General features: G+C 41.3%; 1 protein-coding gene across 4 annotated transcripts in view; it reads right to left on the bottom strand.

Annotated features, from left to right (window-relative positions):
- sema5ba (sema domain, seven thrombospondin repeats (type 1 and type 1-like), transmembrane domain (TM) and short cytoplasmic domain, (semaphorin) 5Ba) overlaps positions 1–18,569 on the bottom strand; it is a 220,391-nt gene that overhangs the window by 50,094 nt on the left and 151,728 nt on the right. For all 4 annotated transcript variants that reach the window (XM_074657944.1, XM_074657943.1, XM_074657946.1 and 1 more), the window contains exons 7-9: positions 18,436–18,534; positions 18,092–18,305; positions 7,869–8,154 (exon numbers count right to left, since the gene is read on the bottom strand). In XM_074657944.1, coding sequence (XP_074514045.1) covers positions 7,869–8,154; positions 18,092–18,305; positions 18,436–18,534 — 599 coding nt within the window. The remainder of the gene's footprint in view (positions 1–7,868; positions 8,155–18,091; positions 18,306–18,435; positions 18,535–18,569) is intronic.

The following is an 18,569-nucleotide window of genomic DNA, read 5'->3' as shown; positions in this document are numbered from 1 at the left end:
ATGAGGTGACCCGTGCACGGCAGGTTGCACATATGTGTGTGTGTCAAAGTGAGTTTGAAAATGCATGAAAAGGTTTAGATCGTAGATAGTTTCATCGTTAAAGTCATTTTTAATACAAAAATGGCAGAAAATGCTGTTTTCAGCTTCTCAAATATGGAGATTTCCTACATTTCTCTGTTTTATATCATATTAAACTGAATATATTTATCTATATCTGACAAAACAAGACATTTAAAGACATCACCTTGGATTTTAAGAAACTTGGATGGACATTTTTCACTATTTTCTGACATTTTGACAATTAATCGATTTATCTAGAAAATAATCTGCAGTTTAATCCATAATGAAAATAATTGTTAGTTTTAATTGTAATTAATTGTAAGTTTGACGATAATAAGAGACATTATGGCGCATCCAAAACCAAGCAAGAAGTGAACTTCAAATCTGTGTAACAAATGATATCAACCCAACAATTACTGCAACAACTTATGAGACATAATAGAGCATAAAGATGACCATCATATACTTCTATTTTAATGTTATAAGACCTTCTGTATGGAAGATGGAACCTGCCAAAATTAAAAATAAATAAATAAATAAATTGATTAAAAGATTAATAAAAATAAATAGGGAAAATTTAAACAGAAGAGTAAATGAATAAGGGAATTAATACAAAGATAAATAAATAAATAAATTAAAACTTATATTAAAACAGAAAGATACATTTATGTGACATTTTATCAGTTAATTAATGGCTTCATTTATTTTTTATAATATTTTTGCTACATTTAATGACACATGTATTTATTTATCGAGTCATTTATTTATTTATTTTTAATATTGTCAGGTTCCGTCCTCCATACTTGTGCACTTTCAAAATGAATTTTAATTAATAATTATCATTATTATTTATTTCAGCTCAAAACCGAAATATATTAAATTTCCAATCCTCCCATTAGAGAACGTGAAACGAGCGAATGTTTGGCGTCATAATAATCTGACGATAATATCATAATTGTGTCAAATAATTTGACCACTAATCAATTAATGGGCCGAGCAGTCCTCCTGCTTCAGATAGGAGGCCCTCTCAGAGAGCTGGTGAAGTGGCGGAGGTCAGTGAAGTCACCCGGCGACAGATAAGGAGGCTCATAATTAGTTAGTAATGGCAGGTTAGACACCTCAGCAGGAGAGTCTCTCTGAGCCCCCCCGACACAAGAACCCTGCCAATAAGGGCCCGGAGTTAATTAAAAGACCGGGCCGTGCTCGGAGGTCTTAAGTGTCCTTCTTGTGATGGAATGCTAAAAGCCTTCCAGTATATATAACCCTCAGACGGGCTGCGCTGGCTGCTGCCGAACGACGCAGTCAAACTACAGCTGAAGCTCTTCCTAACTCTCTCTCTCCTCGTCTGAAGGAGAGCTGGATCACTGATTGTTTCTTCTGATTAACGCGGCACTCGTCCAATTTTACCCATCAGAATCAGTTTATGAGAAGAACTACTTAAAGTTACTGGGAGGCATCCCGATGCCTGCGACCTCCGGCAGCGACCAGGACCCAGGCCGTATTACTGGGCCCGCTGGAGGGAAGCAAGGGACGGGAGAACCAGGACCAGGACTGAGCGGGGCAGACTGTCAGACCCTGCTGCAGTAGAATGAGAGGTTTTCTAAAGGGACTCTGGTGAACAGAAGCACTACCGCTTTCGTTGCCAAAATCAACCCAAAAGTAAAGTTCCTCTTGGTAACTTTAATTATTGAAAACAGTTGGATAATATCTTCTGTGGGTCTGGATGAGCTCTACAAAGTCAGAGATATTATTGCTACCGCTTTGAAACTACTACAGATGGGAGTTTATGAGTTCTGGCTGGAAAGGATCCGTGTTCGTGTTCATGTCTTTACGTTCTGCAGGCGTCCTGTATCTCTTCACTCGTAGTAAGGTTGCATTGGCAGTTCTCAGGCCTCAGGAGCTCCACACAAACGTGCACGAGCACAGCCGCATCGTAACTACTTCACCGCCACAGAGAGGAGAGAGGACCTCAACTCAACAACGCTACCTCATGACCAGTAACCGCGGCAGTGCTGCTGCAGGGCTGACTCTTCTCTTCCATTCTCCAGGAAACGTGCGGCGGCGACGCGCTTTGAGTTCAGGCCGCTGCACGCCAAGGGTAGAGTACGACGAGCAGGGAGGCATCTGATTGGTTCTTACCAAGCGGACCGCGAGGCAGTGATCGGTAGACGTTGTTACAGGATTACAGCAGCTACAGATGACGCCTCTTTTCCTTTTTCAGAGCTCCTCAGTAACGGATCACTGTCGGGGTGTAAAGACCATTCCAACCAATAGAACAGATACTGGAGAACATCCTCAAATCTGTTTTAGATTAAGGTTCTAGTGATGTAATGAAGTCATGAATCCAGTTCAAGGTTATTTTTTATTATCGTCATTTTCATTTTATTATCATTTTGTGTTGATTGTGGCGTCCCTGCGGTAAAAAGCGGTAGTGTCTCCGAGCACCAGTCTCCCTTTAGAAAACCTCTGATTTGACTGCAGCAGGGTCTGACAGTCTGCCCCTCGGTGAGTCCTGGTTCTGGTTCTCCCCGTGCCTCCCATTCCCTCCAGCAGCGTGGTGTCAGTGTTGGCTCCCAGCGGGGACCAGCGGAGCAGCGAGGTGAAGCTCTGCTCTTGGCCGGAGGAGGAGCTGCTGCTGCCAGGCGGCGAGCTCTACACCGCCCGCCGGGAAGCCTGATCTGGGTCGGTCCGCGACGGGCTGGTCGCTGCCGGAGGCCCCGCTGAAGTGAGCTGAAGGAGTTTCTAGTGTACCTGCGTGATTTTGTCTGTTCACAACGTTAATACAGCTTCGTCTTCTCTCCCCGCTGAAGAGCATCCGATCCCTCCCGAGCCGTTTTCCTCGAGTCGCTCCGATAACAACGAGAACGTGACGTCATGTTTTCACATTTGACAGGTTGCATTGTTGCCTTGTGAATGACTTTAAAGTTTGAATTAATGATCTAGATTGGTGTTCTTCCTGTTGATTAATTGTTAGATTAGATGGTAACACTAGATGGGGGAATAGGGTATATAAGATGCAATCCTAGTCGTTAGTAGAGCATCGTAGGGTTTCTCAGAGAGAGAGAGAGGAGGTCAGTACAGGACTGAGACCTGTCCCACATGGTGAGGATAAGTACTCCGTTCCAACTCCTCCTGCTCTGTTTTACAGCCCGAACTCCTGGGAGCAGCTGTGAGCCTGTTCAATTTAGGCCAGACAGATGGAGACAGTGTTTGTGGTGATTGCATTAACATATCCAACCCCGACGAGGGAGAGGAGGCTTTCTGGAGGGAGGACCGGCGAGCGAGCGAGCGGCTTCAGAAAAGGACGAGGGCGAGGAGGAAGGAGGAGACAAAAGGACGACGGACAAAAGCTGGGAGCTCACTGATTTTTCTCATTACCTCCTCTCATTCCCCCTCTCTCTCTCTCTCTCTCTCTCTCTCTCTCTCTCCTTCTTTATCCCCCTGGCTTCTTTTCTTTTGTCACTTTTTAAATTCCTCTCTCTGTCGCTAAAGACGTCTGCAGGCTGATGGAGAGCAGCCACGAGGTGGGGAATAAACGGCAGCTTAACAGGTGAGAGAGCAGAAGGTGAGAGGCAGGATTCAACCCCCCCCGACAGAATACACAACACATCTGAATACCAACAACCTGCTCAGACACTCAGACCCAGAAACACTCAGTCCAACACAACCTCAGTCTCTGCTAGCTCGCCGTTTAACCAGCGACTCTTAATGAACGCTGTGAACTCTGCAGTAGAAATGATCCACCAGAGCCTACGTCGGTGTTTTTGGTATTTTCTTGGAGTATCTTCAAATGCTTCTTATCTCTAAAACCTGAACAACCTAAACTAAACTAAACGCTTATGGAAGTCAATAAACAATAAGAATCGACAAAGGTGTTGAAATTGTGTCATAAATTAAAAAAAATACAAAACTAAGACGTGTTTTTTCATTAAATGTTTCTAAAGTTCTACCAGAGAATCCCCCTGAAATCAAACATGCTTGATATTCACTGTGGACATCAACATCTGAAGTTAGAGTTGTCCCGGTACGTATTTCAGAAATGCCCCCAATATGGTTTAAAATGCTGGATCAGGTATCGGCGAGTAGAGGTCGCCCGATAGTGGATTTTATATAATAACAGGAAAAAGCCGATAGCTGATTAATCAGCCAGCATCTTCTTAACTTCTGCAGCAGCCCAGTCGGATACTTTTGCAAACGCCATTTTTAAAATATCAGTTTTTGTCACTTCGAATTTAATAATTTGTCAAAGAACATCCTAAAGTGTGATTTGGTCATTACATCCCTGGAAAATGTTCTCTTTATTTACAATGGGCGATGCTGTTCTGTGGCTTACAGTATGACTGGCCAGGTTTATTTCTGTTTTGCGACTCGTACATTGTTAAATAAACCATTAATGTTGGTGCATATTCCCCGGGAAGTGTGCAATTTCATTTCATTAATGGATGGTTACGTAGCTGGATTATCTGGAAGAGAGAACGCCAACTTGGCAAGTTAAAATAACAGTGAATGATTTCTTTTCCTTCCCGTCTGCCTGTCTTGTATCGTGAACAAAGAGCTGGTAGTGTTGCGTTATACATTCCAGAGATTGTGTATGTAGACTCCACGCAGACTGGTGATGTACTGGTGATGTACGTCCCTGCATGACTGCTGGTGGAGGCTGTGCAGCATCTACAAGAAATCCAAAAACGCTGATCTCTGATCTGTTCAGTGTACTAAACGGCTAAATGATGCTGGTGACAGTGACTAGTATGACTATCTAACATTAGCTTGAGTAATACAGTCACACATTAACGTTCTAGCTGCATCAGACTGTCGTCTCCAACTAAATCTCAGCCTAGAGATCAAACAGTTGTTATTAACAGACAACACTCATCCTGACGGGATTCAATCAGATCAGTAACATCCTCCACTGTGTTGGACGACTGAAGGGACATGCCGGTGATTATTAAGGAATCGCCAACACTCAGGTTCAAAGACGCAAAATAATGATTAGACATGTGTATAAAACACATGTTTGTTTAACAAGAGATGAATGCAGACAAACCTGTCAAAATTACAATCCAAACATACTGTATGTCAGATAGCATTGAAGTCTATGAGATCTTTGGTTTTCGAGGCCTTTAAGTGAGGAACCCGTATGTGCCAATCTGACGAGGAATAATTAATAGCAATACTGTTGTTGACATCCAAACTGCCATCCTCTAATCAGGTAAAACATGTGCTGTAATTAGAGTTTTACTGAACATCAGAAGAGCCGTAGTGTTTCCTGTCTGTAATGAAGTGTGTGACGCGTCCACCTGGACCGATCACACAGCAGAGAGGAGGGAGAGCGAGTCCGTCTGAACATCCAGCGCCACACCGATCATTAGCAGCAGCAGGAGGCTCTAAACGGGGGGAACACGTCGGAGCACCAAACTGTATGAAGTGATGAAATGTGAGGGCTAAATGAGAAGAGGCTGGAGTGTTTTCATGTGTCAGTGTTCCCACAGTAACAGTGAAAGGGCTCTTTAGAACAGCTGCAGCTTGTTTCTGTGGAGTTGTTCATCTTTTCTATTCAACACTGAGGAGAACGTTGAGGATTAATACATGGACAAGGATTATACTACTACAGTTGAGCCGATAGACGATGATCTCGGGGATCGAAGATGGTCAGAGCGATCGCCAACAGCCGATGACAAAGACGATATTTGGCTCGTTTTCCCATCAATACCGATCAATAAACAGAATGCAGGTGGCTCGACAAGAAGCTCGATCAGCCACGCAGACCTCCATCGCCAACTCAGACAGCAGAGCAGCGTTCAGCAGCTGGAGCAACGAGTGCAAGATGCAACTAAACAACAACGCACTTCAAAACATGGAATCAACATGCAACAACATTTAGTTTGCAAATAAATATTAAATATTTTTTTATTCTAGAAAAGTGGAAAAAAAAGAGAGATAATTCTGCCTAGAGACGGAGAGGGGTAATATTCAGAAAAAAAACTCTGATATTCTCTGACATTAAAGTGGTATATTTATTAATTATTTAAGAAAGAATTAAAAAAAATAAGTTATATAATTGTAAAAAGATAAAATAATAAAACAATAAAATTGTTTACAGCTTGAGATAATTCTGTTTAGTTTTTAGGGTAGAATAAATATTTTTTTTTAGTATTCAAAAGAATAGTATCTGTTGTAATCCTTGAGAAAGACACTGAATTTGTTAATATCAAGCTGACTTATTATATCAACAATTTACGACAACAAAATAAAAAATGTGGAGCCGGGAGAGGGGGTAATATTCTGAGGGAAACTCAGCATTGACAAGATTTTTTTTAAAAATATTTTTCGAGATTAAAGGGATAAATTTACGAGAAAAAAAATAAAAAAAATTGTGAGGAAAAACTTCTCTGAGATTAAAGTCACAAATTTAAATTATTTGTTAAGGAATCACGTCGCTTCCCTCTGCAGGGTTGGATCAACCTCGTCACACCACAGACGCCACCGTTAGACACCGGGGAGACGTGAGCCGCAGAGTGCTAAATATGTTTATTATATTAGTATTTAATTATGTTCATAAAAGAACATGAAAGAAAACGTGTATATGTATCTTTGAGGACCTTCGCCTCGATCAGAGGCCACCTTTACCAGAAGAACGCCACTTTACGGCCATGACATTTGTGATTTTAATCTCAGAGAATTTCTAAGTTTTTTCCATATATTTCTCCATATTTTTCTTTTTTTTACCTACAACGATTATAATATAATATAATTAATTAATTCATAAATAATTAATAATTAATCAAATTAATAATTAATATGCCCTTGTATAAAGTATTTCCTTTTATAATTGTAATGTAAATGTAATATAATTTATTATTTTAATGGAGCTTCCCAGCAAAAAGTATTTCACACGTGTGTACCTGTACAACCAGCGTGACAATAAACATTTTGAATCTTGAACCTAATATGCTGTCGTAAGAATTAGATTTCAAATATTTATTACATTTTAAAGGTCAATAATTGTCTAGATTGACTAGATAAAGTTATAGATTCATCCGTTCTCAAATCTTAGTTTTCATAACAGAATAACTTCCTCCTCCTCGTGACATTTTTAAGTTATAGTTTTAAATTGATGATTCTAAAAACAGAAACACGCTGCTGATTTGACAGTGAGCTGACTTTAACTTCATCAGAGGAGCCCCGATGGTTCAACTAAACGTCCAACAACAACCTGGTTAAGAACATGGAAACAACATGCACCAACATGTTTGCTATCGTTGCACGCAGTAATATCCACCGGTCAGTACTATAAGTCGGTCACTATGCTTCCCTTTCATGCGTGCATGTGTAAACCGGTGTAGTTGTGTAAACCGGTGTAGTTGTGTAAACCGGTGTAGTTGTGTAAACCAGTGTAGTTGTGTAAACCGGTGTAGTTGTGTAAACCGGTGTAAACCGGTGTAGTTGTGTAAACCGGTGTAATTGTGTAAACCGGTGTAGTTGTGTAAACCGGTGTAGTTGTGTAAACCGGTGTAGTTGTGTAAACCAGTGTAGTTGTGTAAACCGGTGTAGTTGTGTAAACCGGTGTAGTTGTGTAAACCGGTGTAGTTGTGTAAACCGGTGTAAACCGGTGTAGTTGTGTAAACCGGTGTAATTGTGTAAACCGGTGTAGTTGTGTAAACCGGTGTAGTTGTGTAAACCGGTGTAGTTGTGTAAACCAGTGTAGTTGTGTAAACCGGTGTAGTTGTGTAAACCGGTGTAGTTGTGTAAACCGGTGTAGTTGTGTAAACCAGTGTAGTTGTGTAAACCAGTGTAGTTGTGTAACTCACACGTTGGTGGTGAAGATGCCGTAGATGAGGTCTTGCTCGGGCAGGTAGAAGGTGCTCTGTAGCTCGTTGTAGTAGAAGGGGATCTCCCCGGAGCGCGAGCAGTTGAGCCTCGCCTTCATGAACGTGGTCCACGTGTCCTCCAGCAGGAAACGCCCGCCGATGTCGTTCTTGCAGACTCGCGCCACGCGGGAATAGACCGTCTTGCCGCAGTCGTGCTCCACGGCGTTCTCCCTCAGGAAGAAGAAGGTGAAGAGGCCGATGTCGTAGGCCGAGATGAAGTGGGGCTCTGATGGGAGGAAGGAGAGCGTCGTTACACAGAAACAACATTTATCTTCTAGACGTTTGTTGCTTTGACCTCCGTGCTCCTCGTTATTAATTATAGATTCTAGCGTTGCTCTCCTGTTGAAGACGGTCTGGAAGACAGCCTCAATGTCAAACGTGTAAATGAGAGGAGAGGCTGCGGAGGAGGAGAGAGGAGGATAAAACACGTCTGATGTGTTGATGGTGAATCCACGGAGCTACGTCTGTTTGACTGGACGGGCTGGACACGCTGACACAGCCGCTGATTAACGGTCCTCCCGGCTGGGCGGGTCATCATCACGTAAAGAAGACTGAATCACAGTTTGACTCCTCTGTAAACACACGATGACTCATCACTGAATACTAATTCATCACTGAGAGCGTGCAGCAAATAAACGCTTCCAACTCATCCAGGCTGATGATGAACAGGTCTGGATGTTTCACATTAAAGGATCAGTTTCCTGCTCACCTTCTTTATTATCTCATTATTCAGGTAGATGTTGCTTTAGCTGGAGACAGAGCAACATACAATTGAAGAGAGTGCACGTTTGTTTGTGGTGCTCCCGGCATTTAAAATTACATTTGACAAACTGAAAAGCAGCGATCAGAGGCAGCGTCTTTTAGGGCTGCGTATCGGCAGGAAGACGTATCATGACACCTGGGTTAAGATTCAATACATCACCATATATTGTAGGCGAGACGATATATTGCAATTTTTTAAATCTAATTCAATATAAAGAAGACACATATGCATAAAATCTGAGTAAAAACAGTTTTCTTTTTCATGCAAACTGAACAGTGGGATCTACATTTGCATTCATCACAGTCGCTGTAACGTCCAACAACGACAGAACGACTTTGAGAGGAAACACTGAGCTGGTGCATCTCTTTACAAATCAAATAAAGTACTGACTGAGTTCATCTTTGTATCGGATCTATTAATTAAAAATGTGTTTTTGAGAATCCAGTTTTTATTGGAGCTCCTTTCTATCAATCCAGTCCTTTGAAATAAAAACTTATAATGTCCACTTTGGGTAATTCCAGTGAGACTGACGACTGAGATGTCCACATTTAATATTTTTTAATTCTAGAATAGTGAAAACAAATCCTTTATGGTTTGAGATAATAGTTTAATTTAATAGTAAGAGAGAAAAAAAGTTTTAAAAAAATCTTGAAATTATAAATTCATGAAATTAGGAAAGAAAACGTAATATTTTCTGAAATTAAAGTCTTAAATTTACGAGAAACACATTTTTAATATTCTGAGATTAACATGGTAAATTTACGAGAAAAAACTCACAAATTTGCGAATTTAAAGTTATAAATTTGAGAAAGAAACTCAGATATTCTGAGATTAAAGTGGTAAATTAACATGAAAAAACCTTGGATATTCTCCAATACTAAAGTGGTAAATTTACAAGACAAAACTCACAAATTTTATAAATTATAAATTTATAAAGTCATAACTTTACGAGAAAAGAACTCTATTCTACTCTATTCTCCGATACTAGAGTGGTACATTTACTAGAAAAAAGTTCACTTTTTCAATTTGCGAAATTATAAAGTCATAAATTTAGGAGAAAAAACTCCTAAAAAAATACATTTTCTGAGATTGAAGTCGTAAATTTACGCAAATTTTTTTTTTGGTTGAAAAAATATTTTAGTTTAGTTTTTAGGGTTCAAATTCGTCGGAGTATTTAAAGTTATTTGCACAAGACAGCCCAGTACAGGGAGGTCTAGACTAGAGGTTGAGGGTGTTAGTGTCAGCCAGCGAACACCGAATATGTGAATATCAAGCTGATTTATAATATCAAGAATTTACAACGTTGTAATTACGGAGCCGGGAGAGGGGGGTAATATTCCGAGTAAAAGTCAGAACTGATAAGAAAAAAAACTTGGATATTATGCAAGATCAATGTGGTAAATTTGTGAGATTAAAACTTAAATTAAAATTAAAATTCTCCAAGGAACCACATCGCTTCACACTGCAAGGTTGGATCAACCTCATCACACCAGAGACGACTCCGTTAAACACAGCGGTAACGTGAGCCGCCGAGTGTAAAATATATCAATGTATTAGTTTTACATTATGTTCTTAAAAGACAGAGAAAGAACATGAAATAAAAACATGTATATGTATCTTTCAGGACCGTCGCCTCACTCAGAGGTCGTCCTCACTATGAGCAATGACAATTAAGATTTTAACCTCAGAGATTATCTGACATTTTTAACTTTAATCTCATAAATTCAGAGTTTTATCTCGGACTATTCCCCCCCTACCCCAGCTCTGTCATTTTTCTTTTTGTTGACCCTAAAATGCCGTGGTATGAATTAGATTTCAGATGACTAAAACGTTTTAAAGGTCAGTAATTGTCACCAGATAAAGCTATAGGTTTATATTTTCACAACAGAATAACTTCCTCCTCGTTGTGACATATTTAAAGTCGTAGTTTGAAACCGATGATTCTAAAAACAGAAACAGAAACAGTGTTTTGACACTTTGGCTTCATCACACCACAGTTTTGTTTTTCTTCTTTCAGACGATGAAACAGAGAAAATTCTCTTCTGGCTGCCGTCGCTTCAGTTTTCCACTGGGACCCGTTTATGGTAAGTGATGTCACACACACACACGCACACACACTCTCACACACACACACACACACACACACACACACAACTGGAGGAATAAACCTTAATTTGCAGAGATGCATTCACGCCCATAAACAGAAAGAACAAAACAAGGGAGATGCTGCTGTCACACACAGCAGAGATGACCTGTTAACAGCCGTGATGGAGTGTGCCTCGGGGGCCTCGGGGGGGCTACCGAGGCTTTTTATAAGACAATAAGATGTTGAAATGAAGCAGGAAGAGAGGAAACCGCTGTCCACACAGCTGCACACGCCCCCATAAGTCCTCTTCACATCTCCGGTGTAATAAAAACAAGCTGTGGTTTGGACCGACCGCACGGCGAAAAGGAACTGGTGGCATAAAGAGACTATTTAAACAAAGAGACAAGCAGCTGGGGAGAGTTCTGAACTTTATAGAGGTTTAATCATAACGGATATTAAAGATAAGAAGAGATACTCCGGTGTCTTTAGCAGAACTATCGACACTGTCATCAATTACAATTTGACTTTATTGCAAGTCAAATTAATTTTTGATTAGAACTGTATTAATGCAAATCTTAAAAGTTTTGTTTGCAAATCTTAAAGTTTTGTTTATGAATCCCAAATGTTTGTTTGCAAATCTCAAAATGTTGTTTCCAAATTTCCAAAAAGGTCACGCCCGGTCACGAGATTCAGCTTAACAGCGAGCAAAACGTTTTGATTCACATTAATGCTTTTTTTTATCAACAAATTTATTTACTTGCAGGTAAACATCTTTTGATTGTAGTGTGGTAGCTTTCTTGCTCCCAAATCTGTTCTGTTTGACTGCATAATAAAGACACTAAACTCCATAAAGGAAGGATCAGTGCAGACGTCCTCACAGTCCAGTAATCATCGTTATACTGTCAGAATGATTAAAAGTGGGATATCAGCGGTGGCTAATTTAGCAGCTGATTTAATCAACTTGTCTTGACATTAAATGAAGTGGACGTCCTCATCATTGCATTCATAATCAAAGGTGTAACGAGCATTATCATTATCATTATTATTATTATTAATATGTATGACACACAAAAGTTTCATTTAATGTTTATATCTGAGACAAACCAGACTGTAACGTACATCCTCATTCGTACATTGAACTGGTGCTGATGCTGCCGTCCCTGCAGCTAGAGGCCATGTGACGGAGCTACAGTATGTACAGTGAGGGATAACGTGTATACAGCAGTCCTGAGTCTACATACTTGTGTTTATGCATCATACTGTAGGAGTGTCAGGCGAAGGGCAGGTGGAGCCGACAGATATTCTGCATATCAATACTGAAGCTGAAGCCGCGTGGGCGCACATGTGACGAGTTCTTCCAGCAACCTGCTGAGCGGTAAACAGATTGTTCAATCTGGCAGGCTGGTTAGGGGCTGCAGGAGCGGGGCTACCACCACCAACATCACATGACGCCAGTTTAAAGAGCAACCAGGCGATTTAATATTCAGATTCTGCAAAGATGCAAAAAACGGTTAGGAGGAGACATCCTGATTCTTGTTTTGCCCAATATGTTTTGGAGGAAACATACTTCCTGCCTGGATTATATATACAGTATATATATATATTTTTATACTAGGGCTGTCAAAGTTACGCTTTAACATAAATTCATTTTAATGCCACTAATTTCTTTAACGCATTAACACAACTTGTGATTTTTAGGTTGCAGCGGCTCAGTTTTAAAGCTAGAGTGAAGATACTGGTATCATATAATATAGTGTAAAGCGTCTTTGAGATCTTTAAAAACGCTATATAAGTTTAATTTATTATTATTATTATTATTTTTATTATTATTATTAACATATGAAACTCTGAAATAATTTCCAAAAAAAAATCTGAAAATGTCAGATTTTTTTTTTAAATTGTCCAAAAAAAGTCCAGAAAATGTCCTTGAAGAAAGGCAGAAAAAAAGTCTGATATCATCTGAAACTATAAACCTGATGAATCCATCGGTACCAACCATGTCAGACTAGCTGGTCATGAAGGAGGTTAAATAACGCTCCAAACTTACACTAAATGTTGGAGAGGAAAAACTGTCATGTCCATGTTCAAAGGGGTCCCTTGACCTCTGACCTCCAGATCAGTGAATGTAAATGGGTTCTATGGGTACCCACGAGTCTCCCCTTTACAGACATGCCCACTTTATGATCATCACATGCAGTTTGGGGCAAGTCATAGTCAAGTCAGCACACTGACACACTGACAGCTGTTGTTGCCTGTTGGGCTGCAGTTTGCCATGTTATGATTGGAGCATATTGTTTTATGCTAAATGCAGAACCTGTGAGGGTTTCTGGATCAATATCTGTCATTGATTTATGTTGTTAATTACATTAAATTATATAAAGCAGCATATTTGTCCACTCCCATGTTGAGAAGAGGATTAAATACTTGACTAATCTCCCTTTAAGGTTCATTTAGAACAGATAGAAAATTTACGATTAATCGTGATAAACTACGAACAATCATGCGATTGCATAAGTGCTGGCGCTACGTCGTATAATGGCGGGAAAAAAGAGGAGCAGAGACGAGTACCAGCAGCTTGTGAGAAGAGCTGGTGCGCACCAAAAAGTCACGGTACGCCGAGGAGTGAAATGTAGAAGTGACGGCGAGTGCTACCGGTTCTAACGACCAGAAGCAGGTCGTGAAAGATTTGGGACTTTTGAGAGTTGAACAGAATAAAGGAGAGACGGGGAATGGAGTTGGAGGTGGAGGAGGAGGAATGGGAAGATCGAATGCAATCAAAGGTGTGTGTGTGGTGAGAGAAGAAGAAGATGATGAGGATGAGAGGCAAGCAGAGGAGATAGACTGAGGAGTCAGTGAGCGATGTCATTATTCCTCACGGCAGGGAGAGGGTGAAATTACAACACACAGCATGCTTCACACCACGCAGAGCCTGTCAGTCTCTCTCTATATATATATACAGTATATATATATATGTGTGTGTGTATTTAGACTGTACGCAGGCTGCATGTGCTTCCACGTGTGACCAAGTGATGTTTGAAAGCAACACACTCACAAAGAGAGAGTATATGTGGGAGGAAAGAAGATGAGTAGCGAAGCGGATAGTCGTCCTCATCAGCATCATCAGCATCATCCTCACAGCCGGCTGCACACGCAGTCAAACACACATGTTGCTCTGCAGCTACAGAACGTTCAGACGGCTGCACACGCAGTCAAACACACATGTTGCTCTGCAGCTACAGAACGTTCAGACAGCTGCACACGCAGTCAAACACACATGTTGCTCTGCAGCTACAGAACGTTCAGACAGCTGCACACGCAGTCAAACACACATGTTGCTCTGCAGCTACAGAACGTTCAGACAGCTGCACACGCAGTCAAACACACATGTTGCTCTGCAGCTACAGAACGTTCAGACGGCTTCTGCTCCGTGTCTTCTGTTATAGAGACCAGTTCTCGCTGGATTTACGGCTGTGAATGAAAACCTCATTTCCAGCTCGGAGCCAGTTCAGGAGAACTAAAGGCAGGGAGGGGAGCGGGTCCTGGATCTAATCAATCTGATCCTTTATTGGATTGGTCGCCAGCCGGGCGCCGGCCAACTGTTTCCTATCATGCATCTGAATGACAGCGGTAGCTATAGTGTGAAATAATCTAAACAATGTGCTTCTCTCAGTCCCCCACAGACTTCAGATACGGTATATAACATCATCTTTATTTATGTTTCTGTTGTTTATTCTCACTCTGCTCTCAGCTTTTAGATTAGTAAAGTCACACACAAAGCTTTTTATACATCTAATTTACATTGATTCATCTGTTTTCTCTACAACATCTACCTCCCGGCAGCGAGTTCAGCTAAAGCACGGAGCTTGTTGGCTGTTTCATTCAATCAGCTGACTGAGAACATCCCATCGTATACATACAGGTGTACAGGGTGTTCATTATAACCTGAGATATCTTCATGCTAACACTGTCTGCTGCTCTTCCCTCCACCACGCTAATCTCTTCTTTATGTGCTAAGCTCTTGGTATTGTTGACTTTAAGATTTAATGTTCCAGTATGAGTTTATTATGGTGGATTAGTTCTCTAGTCGCTGCTTTAAGAGCTCCCTCATAGAGCTTTTTATATCAAAGTTAACTGTATTATTAGGTATACATTAATAGTTCCTTCACAGAAGTCTGTCTGACTAGAATGATTCATGTCTTTATGGTTTGAAGAAGTCAACGCTGACTAGGAAAATTAGGTGGGATGAGTTTAGGGCTGCAACGATACGCTTATCTCAATTCAATACTATCACGATACTCCAACCGATTCCATATTACAATTTAACTTTTTTTAACACTAGACCAGAGGTCAGGTACCTGCAGCTCTTCAGCTCCTCTCCAGAGGCTCCCTGTGGATCTTTACAAATAGAAATGCTTTTTGTTTACATTTTCATTTTTATTTCTTATTGTTGTAGGTCTATGGTACGACGGAGTATTAGATAAAAAATAAATCAGAGATTTAGAGAATAAAGTCATAATATTATAGAGTAGTAATTTTACTTGTTATTTCCTTTTCTTCTCGTAAAGTTATGACTTTATTCTCGTAAACTTCTGACTTTATTCTGTAAATCTCAGATGTGTTTTCCCTCAATGTGGCCCTAATACTCCGTAGTACATTGTCTCTTTGGCCCTCACTGCATTAGACTTATATACTATATACTTAGACTATAAACTGTGTTACCTTCATCACATTGATCACATGTTTTTGCCTAAAAGGTCTCTTTAGATAGTGAAGGTTGCTGACTCCTGGTCTAGACCATGGAAAAAAAATGAATCATACACTTTTAGGGACCTTTACTTTGGAAAATATCTAAATTGATTTATAAAAATGATGGCTGTCAATCGATTGAAATATGTAATGGTTTAATCCTCCTATTCTACCCACAACCACAGATCCAGAACCTTCAGACAGTGGACTGATTTAAACAGCTAAATGTGTTACTGTTAGCAGCACACTCTGAATATCAGGCTGTGTTATTCATTAACATGCAACAGGAGAACCAGAGTCGACTTCTCTCCCTGAGATATTACATCCACGGCTCGTTCCTTTGACTTCTCTCAATAAGAGCAGCAGATATGCTCTTATAGTTACCGTACTGATAACTCAACTAGAAGCGTTTCAGTCCCTCCGTGTCTTCAAAGTGCCTCCTAACACCGTCTGTGATGCAGAAAATGAATCTGACCTTTACTTTTTAGAACAATGGAAGCCTAAAATAACTTCTCTTTTCTATACATGAATCCAGTAATCTAACGGCGGTCCATGCCATCCTCCTGCAGCGAAGGTCCATCTCCGTTTCTGCTGCAGTCAGGAAGTGTGTGAATGGATTTCATGGAGGAAAAGACTCAGCGTCAGCAGCAAGGAGATTATTGACACCGACGCCAGCGGGATCGACAGCGTTTCCTGTTCCTGCGTCATTCCATATAAATCCCAGCGATACCTGTGTGCCTAACCTGTGCCGTGTGTGCTCCACACAACTTCAAATCCAAGCAGCGCTCTTTGTAATCCTTTAGAAAACACCTGATCTATTTGGGCTGGAACAAAAGAGACGGTTGTGTCGGGAACAAAAAGTGCACACTTGGCCCGTCCTGAGGCCGCTGGCACGGTCGAGAGAATGTTTAAAGTAACAGCACGACTGTTTGACACGACTTTAACCTGGTGTGGATTATTTAGACATCCAACGGGAATTTAAACCCGATCAGATTACTAATCCTGTTAGATTACATCTCACACAAAACACAGCCTGAGAAACGTTAAACAAACCTGGAGACTCTGGGTTTATGCACATTTTACAGAACTCTGTGTTTTAAAAGCTCTCGAGTCAAATCAATGAGTCAAACATCTGCTGCTTTGAGCTTCTCCAACGTGAGGGTTTTCTATTATTGTAAATTGAATATATTTGGAGTGTTGTTCAGACAAAACCAGCTGTTTGAAAGCGTCACATTGGACTCTGGAACTACTATCTTTCACAAATTAAAACAATCAAAAGCTGCAGCAAAGAAAAAAAAACACTTCTTCAGCCAAGGAACGTCATAAGCATACATCGCCCTCTCCCGGTTTCCTCCTGGGGTCAAAATTCACCCGCATTTCTCCCGATTTATGGCAAATTTTTCACACATAACCTGACACTGTACATCATGTATAATCCCAGCTGTTTCCACCTGGACGACAACAGAGCTACACCAAATGTCGCACGCAGTTTGAGCGGCGCTCGCTGCAGCGCACATCACAGCGTGCAGCGCCCAAAGTTGCGCTTTGCTGGACACAGCGAAAAGCCTTCGTGGCGTGGCGCAAACCGTTAGAAATAACGTGTTTTAGAGCGCAGTGGTGCTGTTATAGCGTTGTGTCTGAAAGGACCTCCAGTGAGAGAGAAGAAGAGGGAAATAGAGAGAGCTAACTGAAATAAATACTTAAAGGTACTACATGTAAGAGTGTTTTAACGGATGTGTGAACGGAATGTAACGTAACTTAAAAACTGAAACCTTCCCCGACCTTCTCGGGTGCCTATAACAGCCTGTGTAAAGGACTCGGGACGGTTCTGCCGGGAAAATCCAAAAGAATATGACATTTATGGGCGCTCCCCGAGTTCCTCGCCTCTCTTCAGCTCCCCTAAAGCACCAACAGCGTGCAGCGAATAGAACTAAATACTGTCTGCAGTGCTTCAGCTATGGTTGGCCAACGTGCTGTAACTTACAGTAGCTGTGCAGCATGGATCTGCCGTTGGTTGCTTCATAACGTTAGCTGATAAAGTATTTTAGTTAGTATCATGGAGCCAATGGTCCAAATCAAATATACTGTAGGAACATTACAGAACATTATGTAAGAGGTAATGCCCGACGAGCTGCAGCCATTATCAGGAATGAATGGACTACATGGAGAGACGTCAGGATGCTGACTGCAGTTCACTTAACGGCCACAGGGGTCATTAATAACAAGGATGTTCTGAAAGTTACGTATAGTACCTTTAAGCAGGCGCAACAAAATGAATAAAAACTGATTATTAGTTTATGCCAGAGATTCACAAACCAAGTTTACGTCAGAGAGGCAAATTATTCAGTTTTCTTTCCTGAGAATTAAAGTCAAATTAGAAGTTTAACATCAAAACGATGTTGCAGTGAACGTATTATTTTGTTGTTTTCATTCTTTAAAAGTCTCCAGAATGCCGGAAACAAAGAGGAACCCCAGACCCCCACTTTGGTTTTGAAGTCCTCCCTATCTTTAAGGTCTAAACGTCGTCATATATGATGAAATGTGGTGGTTCTCGCCGTGTTACCGTACCGTTGAGCCACTTGGAGTTGTACTGTGCCGTCCGGAGAGGCGGCATGCCGCCCAGGCTGCGGTAGATGACGGGGTCGCGGCCGGAGAAGTCGATGACGGTGGCGGCGTACAGCTCCCCGCTCTCCGTCACCACCGCCGTGGAGTTGTGACGAGGGTCGTACGGGCAGCGCGCCACGCCGTTGACCCGCTCCAGCACGCTGCTCATGTTGCCCACCTGTGATGGAGGGAAAAAAGCAAAGTCAGAGATGGATACTGGTATCGGTGCTAACCTACGTCACTGCTTTCTGCTAACGGATCAGTGGATGTTTCTACCAGATTACACAGAAACACAGACTCCTCCGTACCTCTCGGGTGATGCATAGCGGCTGGAAAGCGTTGGTTCCACAGGTCATGACCTCCGTCTTGTTCACCAGCAGGACTCTGATGTAGTTCTGACATTCAACCTGCAGAGACGTGAAGAGGGTGGAGGTGGAAAGTT

The sequence above is a fragment of the Sebastes fasciatus genome, chromosome 14, assembly GCF_043250625.1.
Source record: "Sebastes fasciatus isolate fSebFas1 chromosome 14, fSebFas1.pri, whole genome shotgun sequence".
NCBI lineage: Eukaryota > Metazoa > Chordata > Actinopteri > Perciformes > Sebastidae > Sebastes > Sebastes fasciatus.
This window is presented reverse-complemented; position numbering and strand designations above follow the sequence as displayed.